This window comes from Montipora foliosa, chromosome 9 (genome assembly GCF_036669935.1).
Source record: "Montipora foliosa isolate CH-2021 chromosome 9, ASM3666993v2, whole genome shotgun sequence".
NCBI classification, from domain to species: domain Eukaryota; kingdom Metazoa; phylum Cnidaria; class Anthozoa; order Scleractinia; family Acroporidae; genus Montipora; species Montipora foliosa.
In genome coordinates, this window is record NC_090877.1 from 48,277,892 (window position 1) to 48,297,891 (window position 20,000).

Here is a 20,000-nt window from a genome sequence, read left to right on the forward strand (position 1 = left end):
ACTTTCCTGTCTTCCAAAGATAATAGATTTAACTCAGTTCTCAAGACGGGTTTCATAGCTGTCCTTAGTCTTGAAAATAAATATAGTGGCTTGTCTCTGACTGACACCCTCAAGCTTGCCAATGTTCTTATGTGAATACGGGGACCATACCACAGAGCAGTATTCAAGGTTAGACCTTACTAAAGAACAGTAGAGGGTCTTAAGAGGTTGGTTCTTTGGTTATCGGTTCATATTTTTTCACTCGCTCTCTCTGAAATCCAGCCGAATTGATAAGCGTTTCGTTCTTGCTTTTCTTGCTACATGAGCTTCACTTACTTGAAACTTTGTCTTAGGATTTACCATTTTCAGTTGATATCATTGCTGGACATCTCTTCGTCCTAAACGTTGCACTCGTTGTAGCCTCAAATGGCTCGTGCCACTTTGATTTTGTTCATGAAAATGAACAAAATTTTCAAGCGTATAAAGTCAATAAGCGTCAGTCGTGATCGAACACCAACGATTTACTTAATCCCGTTTATTAAGCCTCTGGTGTTTCCCTAGAACACATTGGCGTTTTTCAATAATTTTCGTTTCTTCTTTTGATAATTCTTTTTGTTCTTTTCAGAAGATGCATGAAAGAAGTAGAATTATGGCAATGGACCAACACAGGTATAGCAGCCTTGAAGAAAAAGCAGATCAGTTTAGGTTCACTCTGCGAACAGGAAACCTCTTTCTGATCCTGTTTATGGCAATTAAAACCGGTTGCGATGGTTTGCCATTGGCTTAATTATAAAGAGAGCGACAGTTGGTTTGGTCGTGTATTTAGAACTTCTCTCCCATTGAATTAAAATTTGCTGACCGCATTGTTAAGTATACTACACGAAGCTCCATTGGAATGATAACAAGATCTATCAATACCATTCTAACTGTGGTCAAAATATTAATTTCCTTTGTTGTTATCATGTTATTGCTATTTTTACACGTACAGCCCACCTTCGTGAAACCCAAAATAGATTTGTCCTTTATCAATGTCACCTCGCGGTTTTTTGGGACACGATTTTTCCCAGTTGGCATGATTATTGTGGCCAAGAATTTGATTAACAAGGACTCCTGACGGCTTGGAGCTTTGTCCCGCGGAATTTTGACATTTTTGGAAATAGAAGAAAGAAATTAATACGAACGTTGAAACCGAAATTGTAGACCTGAAGAGGTACAAACAATTTTTCGGCATGGAATTTTTAATCATATTGATTGACAGCAATTAAAAGAACCACACTTAAAACTCGCGATCTTTTTTCTTGAATTAAGTGTTCTTCCGATGAATTGATTCACTGTGGGAATAGACGCTTTTTTTATCTTGCCAGTATTAAATTGATGAATTCGTATGTTATCATTTGATAGGAGTACCGTGGTTCCCTTGTGGTTGATGAGTCGTGGAGGGACAAACAAAGATCGATTTTTAACAGGATCACGCGGAAGTCACAAAAACCGCACGGATAAAAAGATATCGGTTGATTTTTGATAAAACGCGGCCCAGAAGAAATATGGATTGTCCGATCACAGTTTATTCTTCAAGTTTGAAATTCCAATTTTTGACCACATCATGCATTTTATTTAGCGCTAGGTCAAACACACAGAAAATCGCGAGTCTTCTTGGCTTACTTCTGTCATGCGCAGCAAGAATAGTACTTAGAGTAAGAAGGTACTACCATCGTAAAAGTCTGACCGATTTCTTTTCCTGATTCCCTGTCGTAAACGCTATAAAGTTCCGCAGAGTTTGTTTGTAATCGGGGAAAATGGTTTAGTGGGATCGTGGCCTTGGCCGGGCATAATATGGTATGGGATTAAGGATAGGCAAGTGATGGGATGACTCTTTTCAGGTTTGGAGCAAAATCAAATGAGATCAGGGCGCCAATGTTTTATCGTTGTTTAATCAATCTTGATGCCAATTACACTGGTTGAACATTGGGCTCTAGATTCATAGCTATGTAGGAGGGAATGCAATTTTACTGTATCGGTCATGAAAAAGGTAGAATTCGGAAAAGTAATTAAATCAAATGAGCTACGCCAAAGCAAAAACCCAGCAGGTAAAAGGAAAAGGTGATGACGGGTTACGAACTCAGCGAAAGCCGCAACGGAGTGAGTTCGCGACTCTCAGTACTAGCAAGTACTGAGACCCGAAACCAACGTTCTAGAAAGAGCCGTTGCTTTTTGCAATGACATCTGCAAATGTTTAGCCTTCATAGACCTCTGGGATAAGATAGATAACTAGAAACCTCACCTCACAACGTCTTTTTGTAAATTTTGTAGAACGTTTCAGTATTTTACAGTTTCTGAAGAGAGTAAGAGGAATTCCACGTTGGGTAGTTTGCAAATGGCACGATTACAAAGAAATAAAAGCTCTATTGTTACTTCTATTTCTATTTTCGTTCACTTACACATTCATTCTCGACGGCGGATCTACAACCGACCATCCTAAAATTCCTTCCGATGGTAAAAGTTTGTTTATGTTCAGGCAGACGGCAGGAAACTTAATATACAATGTCACTGATCTCCTTTCTCAGCCGTTATGCCATATTTTTCTTTTATCTCAACCATCCGTTGTTTTGCTTTTATCTCATTGTTATCTGCGGAGTTGTGGCTTGTTTGCATTAGAACTGAAAAAAAGATAAGGTTCAATTCCATGTTGGTGACGCTGTAGCTTGCTCGAGTATTTGGCGTCCACTCCTTTGAAAGGGAAAGAAGGCATTAAATTGCTGTAATGCCGCCTGCGCGTTGAGATTTTTATCCAAGATCCGAGAGCACGCTGTTCTTCGTCGCTTCCTCGGATCTTAGATAGTTCCCCTGACATATTTTTTTTATAGAAGCAGTGAAAAAAATTAAGGTTAAAAAAATCAGAGAGCTGATTGCAGAGTACGGCTGACTGAAATTCTGGCATGGAAACTGATCAAATTGTCCTACCACTCCCCCATGATTATTTTTTGTACACCCTGCATATTCAAGAGGTATTGAGTTTAAAAATATAAAGTGGCCTGATGTCAAAACGGCATCACAAAAAATAATAGTAATCAGGAAGATTATGAACTGCAGGACCGCACTCCAACCTGAAAGCCCCAGCTAGCATCGCGTCGGCCCATTGTTTTCACGTCACAAAAGGTGCATATTTTCACCGAGTTAGATGGTAGGTCTTGTGATAAGAAATGGTTAAATCAGGTGTGAACGAGTTTCGTGATGTGTCACTTGTCAACTCATTACTACTGAATTCCAAAGGCGGAAATAAACTTTCACCACATTTCACCGGACGGTGGGTTTCTTGTTTACTTCTTTTTCTTAATTAACACAACACGTGTGGAGGAACGGCATTTTAACTATGTTATGTTACGGAAACGATAAATGCAGTTTTTTTTTGGCCTCTGATTTCCACCCAGAACATCCGAGTGAAAGCACTTGCTTCTGCTACACTTGGTAGCGTTCAGCTGAACTTGTAGAATTATCCCGTGAGTAACAAGCCTAAACCGAGCTTCGACCATTTTTTTCTTGCTATAACGGTCAACATAAATAGAAGGCTTTCACTATATTTAACGTTGTCTGGGAACAAGCTAGCTCTCTCGCGGGGTGCGGATGAGCGAAACCCGCGAGAAACAAATGGAGAGAGCTTGCTCGAAGGCTATATTTAACGTTTTAACGAGTGACTGCCTGTTAAAGTTCATTTGGATTAAAAATGTATATTGATTTAGCCGGTTTACAGCCGGTTTGGACGGGAAAGAGTTGAAAGGTAAATTAAAGAACAAATTTTGGTTTGGACATTTTCCAATCCGCCCACCTCCGTCGCCAAAAAGTCAACATCCTAGTCAACAAACCACTATTGAACAAAAAAAATGAAGATTAAATATAGCTAGAATCAAATAACTTTATAGAGTTTTACTAAGGCAGCATCGATGGCCCGAATTTTGAGCAAGACTAACTTTTTAATTCACATTGCAGAGTTTCACATTCGACCGAAACTTTGAATCTATGAATACCATGAACAGTCCTTTAAAAACGAATGCCCGAGTTATTTGTCTGGTTTAACTCCATCTGACAGTTAAACCCTCGATGATTATTTTTAGTTGAACAATTTCCAGGCAACTGTAAAGGAACAATTAGAAAGTTTGCAAAAAATGTTACAAATGGACAAATTAAATGAAACTGATCACATACCATCAAAGAAAAGTCTCGCATCTTCTGTGGTAGTCATGGAAGAATGAAAAAACAACAGCTGGAAAAGTCAGCAAAGTAGTGCGACCGGATCAGCTTTGCATTCTATCTGACCTCGAGTCGTATCTCTAAATTTAGCAACAGCTCTGATTGGTTTCTAAATCATTTACTACCGATTGCGACCTCAGGAAATATGACCCACGTATATGGATATCAAGTGGCAATAGACCTTGTGATGAGAGAACCACAACGCTTTTTGATAGTGTGGTTCGACCATGGCTGCGTTATGGAAGCTGCTCGCAATATTTCTTGCAGTTCTTAACATCGCAGATCGAGGACAATTCTCGGTACCCACAAGACGCAGCGAACATAGTTGTGGGCCGTGTTCTTGTTCGTGGTTTAACGGATTCAATAATGCTTTATACACTGCGGAGTGCTTTAGTCGAAATCTATCCTCTGTTCCAGCTGAAATTCCCGACAATATTACTGTCTTGTAAGTAGTCAATAATTTCCTTTGTAGTTTTAGCTCTTGATATAAATTATATCTACACTTTCCACACCGCAAATTCTACGTTCGTTCTTTCCGATCTTTTGTAAATGTAAGCCTCACTTCGAGACGTCAAGCCGGACTAAAAATAGAGTTATGCTTTCCTTGATCACGTACTCAAACTGTCGTATTTCTCGATTATCTGCTTGGGTCCTGTCTACAAATATGTAATGTTAAGAGCTGATAACAAACCTTTAGGATTTACCGTGGCGTTGGGATTTTCAATTTCAACTGTAATCTCACTGTTGCCCAGTTACAACCGGTGCAATTGTTTAGAAAAAGCTTCGTTCCAGTTCTCGAATTTTGACACTCATAGATTTAGTTCCTATTAAGTGTTTTTCTCACCTTCTATCTGAAGATTTGCTTTAATTTAAAGAGTGTTTTCCGTGTTAGGGCAAGAACTGGAATACTACAAAAATTTTTCCGAGCGCATAAAGCGTTGTTTTTCGCGGTTATCCCTAAAAGTCTGCTTGACGCATGGAGAGAGGGAGTAATGCCCTTTTGAATCTATAGCTTTCTTCAAAACGGTTAATTTAATTAAGATTTTTGTTATAAGATCTATTTCAGTAGTGCATAAAGGAATAGTCGGCTTTTACTGAAACGCCCCGAACTTTATCTTTTAGAAGTTTTGACTGATTCCCCCGTAATCGTATTTTTACTATCCGGCCTTGGGTTTATAAACGTTTTCTACCTTCGGATATCAGCATGTATGAAATGCCCGAATACGAAGAACTGTCGATAACCAGTGCTTTCTTTGAAGTTATATTGATCATTAATGCGAAGAAAACCGTTAAAAAGAAGCTTGAAAAAATCCGTGCTTTTTAAAGAGGACTAGAATCCTTGACCGTTCAATGTCGCTTGGAAGATGCTCTAATGCAATGCGTTGTGGAACAGTTTGAATATCGACGAGATCGACGACCAGGGCAGTCGCATTGGAAAGGTCTCTCTTGCCGTTTAGCCTAGATTTTTCGGGCTTATTGAAAATTGCTTTAAGATGCTTTCTTCATTGAAAGAAAAAATCAAACATTAAAAATGGCTCTCACATGTTCAAAATTGTACTAACTCTATTTAGACACGGTGAATTCAGTAAAACCTCAAAGAGGCTAGTCGCGCTTGAACCTCTATGGAATAACACTGCTGTTGAGCTTATGAATGTTAAGACGTCGCCAATTTGGGAAATTATGAAATTATCCTTGCAAAACATCCTTTGGTATTTGGACATTGTTCATAGAATACATGAAAACTCTCTTAATTAACGTTATTGAAGTGTTAGAAGTTACAAGAAATGGATGGCTGTTGGAGATTTTTGCTGGAAGGGGGCCAAAAGTTGTTCCACATCAGAATTTCGGCGATGGGATTTATTGGTAATGCCTGAGTATAAATTCGCCCTTTTATCACTTGATATCAAACTAGATGCAATACATACTGTGGGACCTCGACTCTGAACTCCTTTCTGTGTTATGCGATAAATTTATTCTTCGCTTACTTGAGCTTGTCAAGATGGCAGAAAATACCGTTGTTTATTTTGTTAATCCATGTTACATATCTTTCATTTCAGAGATTTGAGTGACAACTGGATAGCCGACCTTTCGGAATTGGCATTTGCCAACTTCACCAAACTACGAAAGCTGTAAGTACACTGGTCATTGGTTTTCAATCACTCAGTATAAATATTCTCTTCATGAGTTCATGACTATGGTCTCAATGACATTAATATTGCAGTCAAATTACTTTGCCACTCTTGGTTAAGAAAATAATTGAAAATCACATTTGTTTCGTGATAAGGCGTTTGTTCAAGAACGAAGCCCAATCTATGTAAACAAACAGCCCCTTAAAATGTATTCCCTTGTTTATGTTAGCACCCTAGGAACTCGAATTTGGGCTGCCTCCTTTTTCATCCAAGGCATTTGAATCGTTTGAGAATTACCGCAATTTGTCCGTATTTCCTTTCATTTGTGTCAAAGATATAGCTTTCAGGATATGTCCGACTGTGTTCCTTGACGAAACGAGATAGCTTGGGGTCAAAGAAACTGTTCTATTACTTGCAGTTTATGGCTTTAAACAAGTGACTACACTTTGACGAGCACGCCATATGTAGCTTTGAAAATTGTCCAAGGTTTCACAAAGGCCCTTTCACTTGGGAACCTCGAGTTCAACAAAGAGGCCTTGTCTATTTCTTTAATTTTGGACCACCTTTGTTGTTTTTACAGATTTACGTTGTTTTCGTCTCGATAGAGTGTATTTAATTGGACTCCTTCATAAAAACAAAACAAATAGGCTGGGTCTTGAGAAAATAACTGCTACTGTTTCCCTAAATAGTCAAGTCATTGAGCCTGACTTGCTCTCCCTTGTTTGAAATCCCGGTTTGAAATAAGTGTACTAATTAAAGCACTTGATGTTTTTTGGTTTTGTTAACCTGTCAGAGTCTAATTAAACAAAGCTGAGGCTGGATGGCTCTTCTTACGTATTTATAGCTACAAGAAAGGCATTCCAAATGAAAAGCTCCTTCCCGTTTGTTGCTTTTAAGTTTTACGACAGTTGTGTTAAGGAAGCACACTTCACAAAAAACGTAGCTGTAATGCGAATTGTAGACTGACTTTAACTGGTAACCCTTTTTGTAAGCTTAGCTAAAGGTCATTTTGGAAGTGAAGCTAAGATCTACTTCAGTAAGATTTTTGACAGATCTCCTCCAATGCTGAAAGAAGTCTTGATCGACGAATTTAATTATTTCCTTTTTCAATCGCGAGAGAACTGATTCGTTTTGGAAACACCTTGTCTTTTTTTGTTTGATCCAAATCAACATCACATTATCTACTGTGATTCTAACGTCTCCCAAATATTATTTCCTTGACCAGCAAAGTCTTTTCTTAGCCAAGATAATCACTGCTATCAAATCTTGGCGGGCAGACATTCTGACTGGGTTTTGACAAGTCTTTATCAACCAAATGTCCTTTAATGGAATCTCATAGAAAATGACTCTCTCGTGAAATTAAGGAAGTTTCTACGGTCACACATCACTTGGCTTCAAATTTTTTAAGCGTAGCCAAACTCCATTTCCTTAGGAACTATCACGTTTGAGTGGATTATGTTACGCTTTCCACAATCAACGCGGTAATGAAGTTCAAAAAAGTCCCAAGTTCCACCTGGCTCCTCAGAGATCTTTTCAATATTTTTTAAAACTTGGTTTCTTCCCATATTATCAACACAAGAAAGGGTAATTGTTTGTCAAATTTTCAAGGAATTTGTTTTTGAGATACAGTGGAAACTGAAATTGGCCCGAGTACTGAATTTTCGAGTCTTTGGAGAAACGCGTGCGCACTTCGGAACTGAACGAACCAGTTCACAACACTGGAAAGTGCTTTTCGATCATTTTGTTCTACAGATCGATTGCGTTTGAGAATATCATCCAGTTAAGAGGCCGATCCCTCGGAACATACAATATGGTCTCCTTTATTCACGTTAGAAATGAGAAAAAGCGGGAAGAGTCAATTTTACTACTTAGTAACTAGAAAGTTTCATATTTGGTTTTGGGATATGTTTCACAGACGATTTCAGCCCTCGATCATGATCCTTCAACATGGTGAAAGACTCTGCAGGAAGATACTTCTAAAATACTCCACGTACCAGAACAAAAGGATAATGAGGCTTGACCTCATAACCTTTTTTTCTGAAAAAGAAGGAAACCGCAACGGGTTTCTCCCTACAAAACAGACGCTAAAGGTGTTGTTATTTTTGCGGTATGAGAAACTCACACGATATAGATCTTTTAAGATCGGGTGCACTTGTTGAAAGTTTGTAAACTTTTTATTCAGGTCGACAATCCGGAAACAAAAAAACTCCCAGTTTTGTATCTCTGTTTTCATTGCAAATAAAAGGAAATGAAGTCTGATATCAGCTGAAAATACAGTACATCACGAAAGCTTCCTTTTTTCTAAAAATAAATTGTTGCAGGTGAATTAATCACTCGGACGTTTTTGTACTACTAACCTCGACGCGATCGGCGAGGTATTTGATGTTCATTCCAAATGACACTTCTAAAATAAACTAAATTGTCTTAGTTTAAGAGATTTTCGCGTTTATTCTTTGTGTTACTCACTAGCTTTATCGGTGTATAGTCAAACACGTCTTATTTTTGCTAATGGCTTTTAAGCTTTAATCTGTCTCTCCGTCCAATCGTGTGCAGTTAAAAAAGCCTTCAGATGACACCACGAGCAAACTTCGATCATGGAGGCAAAGATATCTGATGATTTCCAGGACTGATCTCTTAAACATGTAATTCTACAAGTTTCGTGGGTGGTTTCATTTTAATTAGTTCTACTGGGCTTTGAGGCCATGCAAAGAAGCTTTGAAAGATTTGCACCACGAATGACAAATTAACTTTTATAAACTAGGTTAATGTTTATAAAATCGCATCTCTGAATCCGCAGTGCATGACTGCCGATTTGGTGACGGCATGGATTGTCCGTAAATTCCCTTTCCCTATAACTTCAGCAGCTGATTCATGTGCACAAGGAAGACTGCATTGCATTGCCACTGCTTCACACTGTGTCGGATGAGGTGTATTTTTCCAGCTGGATTATTTATTTCAGCAGGATCCTTGGAACATCACTGAAATATAGCACTAAACCTTTCGCCTGTCTTTTTGAAGAAAAATAAAAAAAGTAGGCAAATGGGTTCGCGAATAATGATTTACGAAACCGAGGGAGGATTTTGCCATACAACTCGAGTTAATGTCATAAAAAAGGTTGCTGTTATTCATCGTGGGTGAAGTACAATAATAATAAAGTATTCTCGTTTGTCTCACGACGTAACCAGTCGACCTCATCGCCTGATGAAGACTAGCAGTATGCAGTCGAAACGTCGCGATCTACATCACAAGTGACCACATCGTGAGACAAACGAGAATACTATTATTACAACTCAGGTTGCAGAGAGAAAATTGTCTTCTGTGGAACAAACTTTTGTTATGATTTGTTACGATGAATTGTGGCTTTGACAGTGCATATTACAGCAAAATATTCCTTCTTAATGTTCTGTTTACTTTTTTGACGGGTGTGACTTCGCAAGAAAGTTCTCGAACGGGCACTGAACTTTAACCTCCTTTTACTCAATTTTCCTTATCTTGCAAATGACAAAGTGAAAGTACTTTACTCAAAACTTTAGTGAGGCTACAATACAGACAGGATACGGTAATATAGCTGTAGAATATGACGTAGTGTAAAATTTGAAGGGTTATGACGGAATGTCATCTGGCGATATTACTTTGTTTTCTTTGAAATCATGGGCGTCAAATAAAACGCCAGAGTTGACTCCTCTTGACCTAAATTTATGTTACAAGTTGAAATAGTGAGAGAAAACGAGTTAAACATTTCAACGAAAGGTATCCTTTACGAAAACAATAATTTTAGCTCTTCGTGTGTTGACAAACGGTGAAACCCGACCAAATGATGTGACAAATGTGGGCTAAATAAGTATGTGTTTGACATGTTGTCATAACGGTTCTATTCGACTATTTTTTTGGCTTTCGTGTGACTACAAAGGACAAAGAAAATTACTAGAATTTAATTGACAAGAATTCTCATTTTTTGGCGAAGTGAAGAAGTATGAATAACAAGTTAGGATCCGCAGTGGTTTCAACAACCTTTTCAGTTGTAGAAAGTCTGTACTTTGAAATTGATTATGCATGCACTTGTACAGTATCCGATTTGGAGAAGTAATCTTTCAATTTTGGTAGCCAAGTACCTATTTCAATGAAGATCAGTTTGCGATAAAGTTTATAAATATATATTTCAGCATAGTTAATCTATCGTCATACCTCTGTTGTATGATAACAAGATCCTAGACTATACTATTGAAGTGCGATTGGTGATAACTTATAGTATTTTTGGCGTTTAATTCTAAATTCGGTACTTTAAGTCTTTTCTCCTAACTCCTTAGATAAAAAGCCTTTTTACCACTCCTTAGATAATTAAAAGTTATGAAGAGTTTTCCTGATCTAAGACGTTTTTTTCACACTTTCAGCTGTTTTTTTTTTAACTCGGGCATTTAACAGATAAAAAGCACTTGAAATGTAGCGAAAGCGTTGGTATTCTAACGCCCTGGATGCAGCTATTTTGAAAATGTCCAAATTCCTGTTTTAAACTTTCATCTTTGATCCTAACATCAAAAAGGCCGGAATTTGAAATCGATCTACCGCGTGAGTTAGCACTAAACGTATTTTTACAAGACTTTCCGATTTGCAGAGACAAAAATCTGTTTGGGCATTCAAAGCAAAGACTGAAAGAGTTATCCAATTCACAGAGCTCTCATAAGCATTTTTTCTGTTTCAGTCAAGTGGTATAAAGAGCTTCTAAAGATTTTGCAGTTATCAAAGCAAAATTCTTGGGCATAAATCAGTTTTCGGAAATGTATTAAAGAGACTTAGCCTCGCGTTGACGTCAAACGGAAAACTATGGGCTTAGTGAAATCTACAGTTTGCCAAAAATCAAAGAGCCCCTTGTTTGGTTTCACCTGGTTTTTTTTCCTTTTTATAGCTACAGACATTGAGCAGCTTTTCTGAGAAGTAACCTTTAAAATTTACAGAGAAAAAGTAATTTTTCGTGACTTCACGACAAGGAACAGCCCTCCATGTGTCGTGAACACGAAGATATATGTCTCTAATATCTACCAACCAGAAAAGATGTTAAAATCGTTGAGGAACCGAAATAGCTGTAGATTACAATTGTCTGACATGTAACCTTTTAGCACTTGTCCTATTTTCTTTACTTAAACCACATAAAATCTGAGCTTTATCAGCCTTGCTGTTAAATATTTTGCAATAATTCCTAAGATGGATGATAAAGACTCCAATAGCTTCAAAGAATCCAACCTTAGTGGGATTATCTGCCTGGTTTAGTTTTATTAGTTCATTGTGAAGGCAAACGCTTAGAGGATAATTTCCCTGGTTTGCAAAGTTCTCAGTTTGTTTCGGAAGCATCGTGTTTTTAGTGCCACCAAGAAGATTTACTCAATCGATACTCAAACTAAGCCTACATTCGAGTGCAAACGTTTTCGGGATTCCCAAAGGAGTTAAGTGTAAGAATGTCGAGAAATTTCATCTAGTCAGGCGAAAGACCAAACAAAATGATCAAGATAAATGATAAAGTCAAAAACCAGGGCATTATTGTTTCGATCGATGATGACACACTCGATTAGAAACGAAGCAAATTTGGCATTCAGCTGTCGTACTGGTATTTCAATGAGTCCCTCCCAGGGATGGTTCGCTTTAAATATTTGCTTGTATTCCCTTGTTCCCGAAATGTTCTCACCTTTTTGATCCCTAAAATTGTTTATGTTTCCTTGTTCCGTAAGATATTTTTGTCATTATTTCCCTGTTCGCCAGTTCAAATTAGCCATGTTTCCTTCTTCCCCAAAACCCCTGGGAAGGACTCTTCGAAACATTCTTTCTTTTTTATATGAACCATTTCTATAAGAACGTTCGAGCTGAGTTAAACCAAAATTTTAGAAGTGGAGCTGTAAATCTAACGGGGCAATTAACTCAAATATATAGGGACGTTTTTACCCGGCATTAATAAGGTGGCTTTCTTATTGAAGAACAAACAACTCGCACCGCGCACCGGTGGCTCAGTTGGTTGAGCATCGGGCTGCCATGCGGGAGGTCGTGGGTTCGATTCCGGCTGGACCAACACCCGGTGTCTTTAAATAACTGAGGAGAAGGTGCTGTAATTACATCCGCAAATGGTGAAGACTTTCAAGTCTTCCCGGATAAGGACTATAAACCGTAGGCCCCGTCTCACAACCCTTCAATGTCCACAACCCAGTGGGACGTAAAAGAACCCACACACTATTCGTAAAGGGTAGGGCATGGAGCTCCCGGTGTTGTGGTCAGGCCTCATTTCATTCATTCATGTGCTGTGTGAGATCGCTAATGGACTGATAGCGTCACCCGTAGATCCCTTGCTTGTAAATTTGAATATATTAATAGAAAATGCGCCATATAAATTCATTATCATCATTACCATTAACTCAGTTTACCTTCGAACTTAGTATACCACACAACTTCGAGAACATGTTAAGAACAAGGCTCAAATCGCAAACATGTTATGTTAACATGTTAAGAACAAGGTTCAAATGGCAAAAGAAAAATAAGAAGGTTCAGCTTCAGCCCCAAAAAAGACGTTCTTATCAAGTTAAAAAGGGTAAATGCGCACTTGATCGACTTACAAGTCGACTACTCCACTACTTGAGTTAATATGGTTGTCTCTTCTCAAAGTGATAAATGATAATTTTCTTTTTTTACATTTTCGAAACACACTCGAAAATTCAAACCACTGTAAAAGAAATTGAGAAACGCAGATGAAAACTCAATTCTCGTTACCAAAACAATTAGACGGCTTACGGTATATATCGGAGTTTCGACCAAACCCTAAGTGTACTTAAGTGGATTCAAGAGAAAGCCCAACATAACTTAAGGCGAAAATTCTCTTTTCGCCCATCTGATTAAGCGAAAGAAATGAGTGGCTAAAGCCAGTCTTTCCAGGCAAACAAACAAACAAACAAATAAACAAACGATAAATGAATAAATACTCTAAAAAGCACCACCATAAAAACACAAAGAATGCAAAGTTAAACCTAGTGTTGGAGTTGAGAAGCCAGGATGTAGCACATTGTTGTAAGACAGTTTTATTTTGCATCAATTGGAAAGACCTATTTTTTGTACCATTGTAAGGGAAATCCTTCTTTGGTGAACTGGAATTTGGTGCTTTCATGACAGTGTAAGATTTCGTTTTTCTCTCCGTTGACTAAAGACTCGGCTTTTCATCTTTGTATTCATCTATAACTTTTCTTTTTCGCTCCGAAGAGGTACAAGTAAGTTTATTTGAGGACACTTGTTGAGCTTCAATTTCTGCTCTTCCAGTAGTGTTGTGGTTTTGTGGGTCTTCCTCTATGTTTGCATTGCTGTGATCCGAGCTCTTAGTTTGTCTGTTATCGCTGTATGCAATCTTCGATTGAATAGAAGCCAATCAAGGCTGGAGTAAACGCTCCATTTTCCAACCATAATTTGAGGGGGAAAGGGTGGTCTAAATTTCCCATTTATTTTCTCCAGGACTCACTTTGTGAGATACGGATAATCATATGCAAACAAGGAGACGGTTTGATTACTCGTTACAATCAATTAGTCTTATCTTTTCCGATCAAATTAGCCACAGCAAATGTAACACCCGCAAGTAATGAACCTCTTGTCCCAAGATACGATAAACACTTTTCCACGCTAAAAGATTCAACGTATCTCCAACATCTGCTTTTGTAAGAGAAAGACCTCAATCCAGTGAGCTAATTGACTATTGTAGAGAAAATGTTGAGTGATTTAAGAATGGTGTAGAAAATCAGAAAATAGACCAAATTGGATCCAAGATGCTTCAATTTATAAGGAAGCGCGACCTGGATATAAACCGGGGTCAATTTCCAAGCACAAAGATACGCTTAAGACCAAATGGCCTGAAAATGGCAAAGATGTTCCACAGCCGGGTTAATTCTGTTTGAATTGTTAGAATTTCTCTGAGATAAACGATCATGTATCATTTGTGGGCAATGCGCCTTGCTGGAAACCCAGAACAATACTTGAAACGTCAAAACAAACTGTAAAACAACCGGATAATACGGTACAAGTACTACAGGAAAATAAACACTTGTCATCGTTTACTTGATTTGAACAGAGTTAGTAGTTAGTAACGCTCATCTGATCTTGAGTTTAATTAATGACTATTTTCGCGTTTTTAGTGTGGATAAAAACTTTTCTTTTCAATATTTGCTTTGTTCTGATGTTATTTCCTGACACTGTAACTTTATAGGCAGTCGACGTGGGTGCTGGAAGAATAATGGAGGGCGAGTTAAGCGGATTGTGATAAGAGGCAATTCGGCACCTGTGGGTGTCATTAAACTTTCCTCTTCGCTTTTTTTACTGGAGTCTTAATTTTCTGAGAGGCAAATAGTGATGATGATTTGACCCAGCTTCTCAGTATCCATGTTTGGTTTTGTAAGGCAGTTTAACGTCTTTTATGGGGTAACTTTTCACCACTTTCATAATTTAATTCCAAGCTGTTTTTTTTTTAATTTTCCAGCTGAGGGAAAATACGCTTCCCTTACAAACAGGTTTACCCGAAAGAAATAAATAAAATGATAGCAGTTTGAATTTAAAGCACCTCGAGAAAGGCCATTCATGCATACTTTTCAATAATATGGAGTGATAAAAAAATTGTAGTTGAAAGCACCGAGTGTACAAGAAACCGCAAATGTTCTCCTGAACAGCGAGCAAGGTGAGAGTGCGAGAGTCCTGGGGCAAAACACACTTGTTTTACTCTCTATATTTAAAACGCGCAGAAAGTGTTTGTGAAGCACTTCTGTCAAATATACTAAAATAGTATGTCATTTTATGGGAACTTTACTAATATTTTGGCGATGGTGTTTCAGTTCTCAAATCCAGCCCATCTCAGCCCTTAAACTGAAGAACCATTACCCCAATAATGGATTAACCCTGCTAATGTCATAATTTTCTGTCCGCGGTGTTCCTTGTTGTTTATGACCTGTGATATATATGGTAAAACAATTTATTCTAAGAATCCTTTACGTCAGATGCTACAATAGATATTTATGAATTGACGCTGAATTTTCTGTCTGTGCGTGTTCCTAACTGTGGTATTTCCGGCTAAGTCAGATATTTTTGTTGGATCACTTAAAAAAGTAGACTCTCTTCCCTGAATTTCCGATTAGCGGTGCCTGGAGTACATACAAGCGTTTAACTTCCCTGAGGGCAAAATTAGTGTTGTAAAGAAGACATTAACAAATACATCTGTTTTTCTCTCTGTTTGTGATCTCTGGCCTTATGGAAATGTGCCTTTGTCTTAAACGATTTAGCCAAATAGGCGCATTTCACGTGCCTTTGTACATTCCGCTCTTTTGCAAGGCTTACACCGCAGGGTCAAGGAGCCACAAGCCTCAGGCTATCTCTAAAGCACAGACATTAGTACAGAAGCTTCATGAAAACGATTGCATCCGAAAGTTTTCAAACTCAAGCTGTTTTTTAAGCTCATCAACCACAGGTTTTTTTTCTTGTTGTTCTCAGGAGTATTTATGGAAATGTTCTTAGCTAGCATTTTTCTCGCAATCGTCTCCGAGGTTTTCATTTTTAAGAAAGCTATTGCTTCAGAGGATTAATTTGTTAAACTTTTCATGTTTTTGAGATATTCTACTCAGCTCTAAGCCGTTATTTGGCCTGACGAAGTCGAAAACTTAATTCTCTTGCTTAAAATTAAGAACGGCTTAAAATTAATAATGGCTTTTCGTGAAGCTGAACCAAGGAGCTTAACTTGTGGCCGCAAAATAACTCCTGATTTCATCATTAAAGAAACTATCGAGGAAACATATGTTTTGTACATTTTGAGGGAAGGTCACTGACCTCGTGTGTACAGAAATGCTTTAGCAATCACCTTGAAATTTTAGATTATATTGATTTCGAAGCCAACCAACATACCTCGTTTTCTAGAAAGAAAATTGACAGATGGATTGCAATCACGAAGTCATATTGATTGCCTGAAGTTGCAAAACAAAGCTAGCTTAGCAAATTTGCTATGATCAGGAAGGGTCTTTGAGAAATGCTTATTTATTTATTTATTTATTTATTGCAAAGGGTTCGGAAAGAAAATTATGATTCGAGATAATGAACTAACCGATAAGAGCGGCAAATATACAATTCATGTAATCAGAATTTCGACGGAATCTTGTGAGAATCGTGTGGTAATTCCAATAGATTTCGTATCCCGAGCCTCGATATGAAATGTTTGGGAACGAGTTTCAGTGCGCAAAAACATGGCCGCCGTGCGATTAAGGTGAGCGATTTGGCAGTGGAGAATGGTTGCTCGCACAACGGAGACAACAGAGCCACGCCCAATCGCCATTGACTGAAATAACGATAAACTATGTTTGTGCTCGTAAATGTATGGCCAAATTCCAGTATTGTTTTGAACTAAAAGTTTATAGCGGTCTTTTCAAAAACCTCTCCATCATAACATGACGAAAGCCAAAGTGATCTTCACTGGCAATGAAACGGCAAAAAACGCCACAGTGAGTGGTGTGTGTTGAAAGATCGTTGACAACCCACATTGCTTCTTTTCTCGGAGGTGGTCTAACGCTGATAGAGTATGAAGGGATTTGCCAGTATCAAAGAAAAGAAATAGTCGCGTCACAGCAGAAGAGAGCTTATTAAGGAGATTTAAAACCCAGTCTTGCCGCGAAAATTCCACAAAAGAAATAACCGCCTCACTCACAGGAAGTCAGTGATGGCTTTCGCAGGAATCACTGGAATAATATTTAATAACAAAAGAGAAAAATGAAAGCTCTAATAGAAAGTTATTGACCAGCTTTCTACGATGCAAAAATAACGTTCTCTCCTTCCAGATTCGGGGATTTAATGACTTAATCACATCCGATTTAAGGAGGAAATTGATCGTGAAGTCAGACCTGTGTGAGGTCCGAATGAAATGTTAGAACTGCGTTTGGAGCTATAAAGTGAGCTGAGCGTATATTATTTAGTAATAAATTACCGCATTCATGCCTGACCACGCAATTCGAATTCCCGCCACAGGCAGGAACGAATAAACTCATTGAGCAAGAACTTCATCTATTCAGTTGCGAACTGGTAATATGGAATAGCCTTCACGTTCCAATGATGTTGTTGGACGTATCTCCTACTATGGACTTCAGTGTTCCAAAGAACGAGCTTAAAAGTTACTCTTATCTAGGCCTTTACTCATGTAATTATGATCTACCTTCAGTTTCGTACCATGGATTTGCTCACCTGGGATATAATTACTTTCCTGATGGGCTATTGATCACGTTGGCATATTTAGAAAGAGATTTTTTAAACACTTTCCCTCTTCTTAGTTTGGTCAGTTCGTATTAGGAGGATACACGTATTGGTATTGAAGCAGAGAGTGGCACAGCTCACCATATTGGTGTATCCCAAGAGGTATTGTACGAAACGAAGAGCCACAGAACGAAGACCGAATATAATAAAATGAAGATCCCAAAACAGTTTGGGATCTTCGTTTTCGTGTTTCAGGGGTCTCACACCTTCGGACATCGTTTTCTGCACTACCTATCCCTAGTCTCCTTCGCAGATGTTTTGCTATGCACTGTGGGAAGCGTTGCGTGACATCGCAAAAAACGGCTGCGAAGGGCAGTAGTGTAGCAGCTCGGTTTGGTATTGTAAGCAGCTTCTATTGCTTTTAAGTTTAAGTCATGGTTTCAATTGTTTAGGAGACTAACCTATTTCTAGATCCCTTTCTTGAGTTCAATGAAACTGAATCATCCATTTTGGATAAAGATGACCTCCAGGCATTTTAAACTCTATATAGTTATTTCTGGAGGTCAGTACCTTAAATATAAATATTTTATTTATGGTGTTTGTAATAATGATTGTAATAAGCTAGGTACAATAAACGTGTTGTTGTTGTTGATCAAGTGTGCGTTGTTACAGCCAGACAGGCAGGCAGGCAGGCAGCTCGTTTGGTGACCTCTGTAGGTGTAAGGGGAAAGGTGAATTGGCAAGAAAGTAGCCCGTTGTCATTTTAACATGAATAGTTACATTATCATCAATATCACTATTAGCTTCTTCATTGAAAACAATCTCCTCTTCGTTGTCGTCGTCATCCTAATTAAATTTTGCCCGGACGGAGTGCTCCATTCTCTAGGACCACAAATTGTGGAAGAGTGGAGACAGACCATCATGCCTTTTTGATAGCATGTGTGCTCTGGTTTTTGTCGATCCGACAAAGTGTACTAATCTGAGTTTATTTTAAAAACACTTGTCTCAGATTGAATCCGATAAATCATTACAGAAGCCAGGAGCCGAGTTAGAAATAGCGCATTGATAAGAAACCTTGAGGGAATTTTTATCTCACTTGAGTTGTATCAGGAGGGTACAAGTCACTGAATCCTGAAAGCAAAAAAAAAAAACATTTTTGGCAGAAAGAAAAGAAAACGTTGTGGTGCACGCGCACAAATTGTACTGACATAACACTTAGGATATCTGTAATCTTCACTTCGTGTAGGTGGTACTTATGATAAGGAATTCCGTTCAAACCGTTAACTTTAATTCGAATTTCTCTCGGATGACAAATCCCGGTAAAGGGTGTGGGGATGGGCTGATGTAGGACTCCCTTTTTAACATAAGTAATTGCTAAAATCACAGACTTCATGTCTCGCATAGCAGATAACCCTAATTTCATTGGATTGGTATGAGATATGCTATTGAATGTAGAATTAGGCTCCCCTGTTTCTGATATTCTGATATTCATTGTTTATCCCATATTATTATACATCAGACTCACTATGAAAAATCTGATTGGTCGAGAGCATTCAATCAATTCACAATAGCTTGTGAACTTGAGATGATAAATGTAATATCTGCTGCAGATATTACATTTATCATGTCAAGTTCAACGTCTGCCTGGTTACTAAGCCCCTTGGAGTGTTCTCAGAAACAAAATGGCCGAACGCTTCGCTTCAGTTTCTGAGGATGAATTATGTGAAAAATGTATAATAAAACAATTATTGATAACACAGACCGCGGTTTTGATAATTCATGATATCATGCTCAACCTCATCCAATAATTGTTTATTTTTAGCTGTCAGTGATAGGCAAAATCATTGAGTGGGCGATTTATGACAATGTATGGAAGGTTGGAAATATACTATAAAAACTTCCCTCTCGACACAAATATCATTGCAGCTCTCAATGGCCTGATCTCTTAAAAAAAAACGGTAGTCTTTTAGGATAACAAAACAGTTCTGAACGCGTTTAGATTGGCCGCTTAATTAAAGGTAAAGGAGGAGGGCACGCCCTTCCTTCTCCAACTTTAAAAGGAAGCGTATAACTAGAACGTTGTTAAATTACAGTTTATTTTTCCTGGCCAAAGACGAGTATTGTTAACTGGTTTGAACAGTTGTCACTGTGAAATAGGAATTTCAACCACCATTGAAATTTACGAATACTTGAAAGCAAAGATAATCTCCTTTTACGTAACATTGTATTTTAGAAGCTCCTCAATGTTTAATCCACGTTTATTTTGCAGTTTGTTTTTATCGCCATTCACCTAGACTGCTCTTCGACTGCCCTTCACTATGCAATCAAAACAAAGTTCCTTTGATTGTATGCCGGAAAACTACAAAAACTATGCTAAACAGCCACTTTAATTTTAACATTCAAATAGAATGGACT

The 20,000-nt window shown here is 38.1% G+C and overlaps 1 protein-coding gene across 1 annotated transcript in view; it reads left to right on the top strand.

Annotated features, from left to right (window-relative positions):
• The first annotated feature begins 4,334 nt into the window (after nt 1-4,334).
• LOC137969586 (lutropin-choriogonadotropic hormone receptor-like) overlaps nt 4,335-20,000 on the top strand; it is a 36,164-nt gene continuing 20,498 nt past the window's right edge. Inside the window, exons 1-2 of the mRNA XM_068815893.1 lie at nt 4,335-4,669; nt 6,282-6,353. Coding sequence (XP_068671994.1) covers nt 4,452-4,669; nt 6,282-6,353 — 290 coding nt within the window. The 5' untranslated portion in view covers nt 4,335-4,451. The remainder of the gene's footprint in view (nt 4,670-6,281; nt 6,354-20,000) is intronic.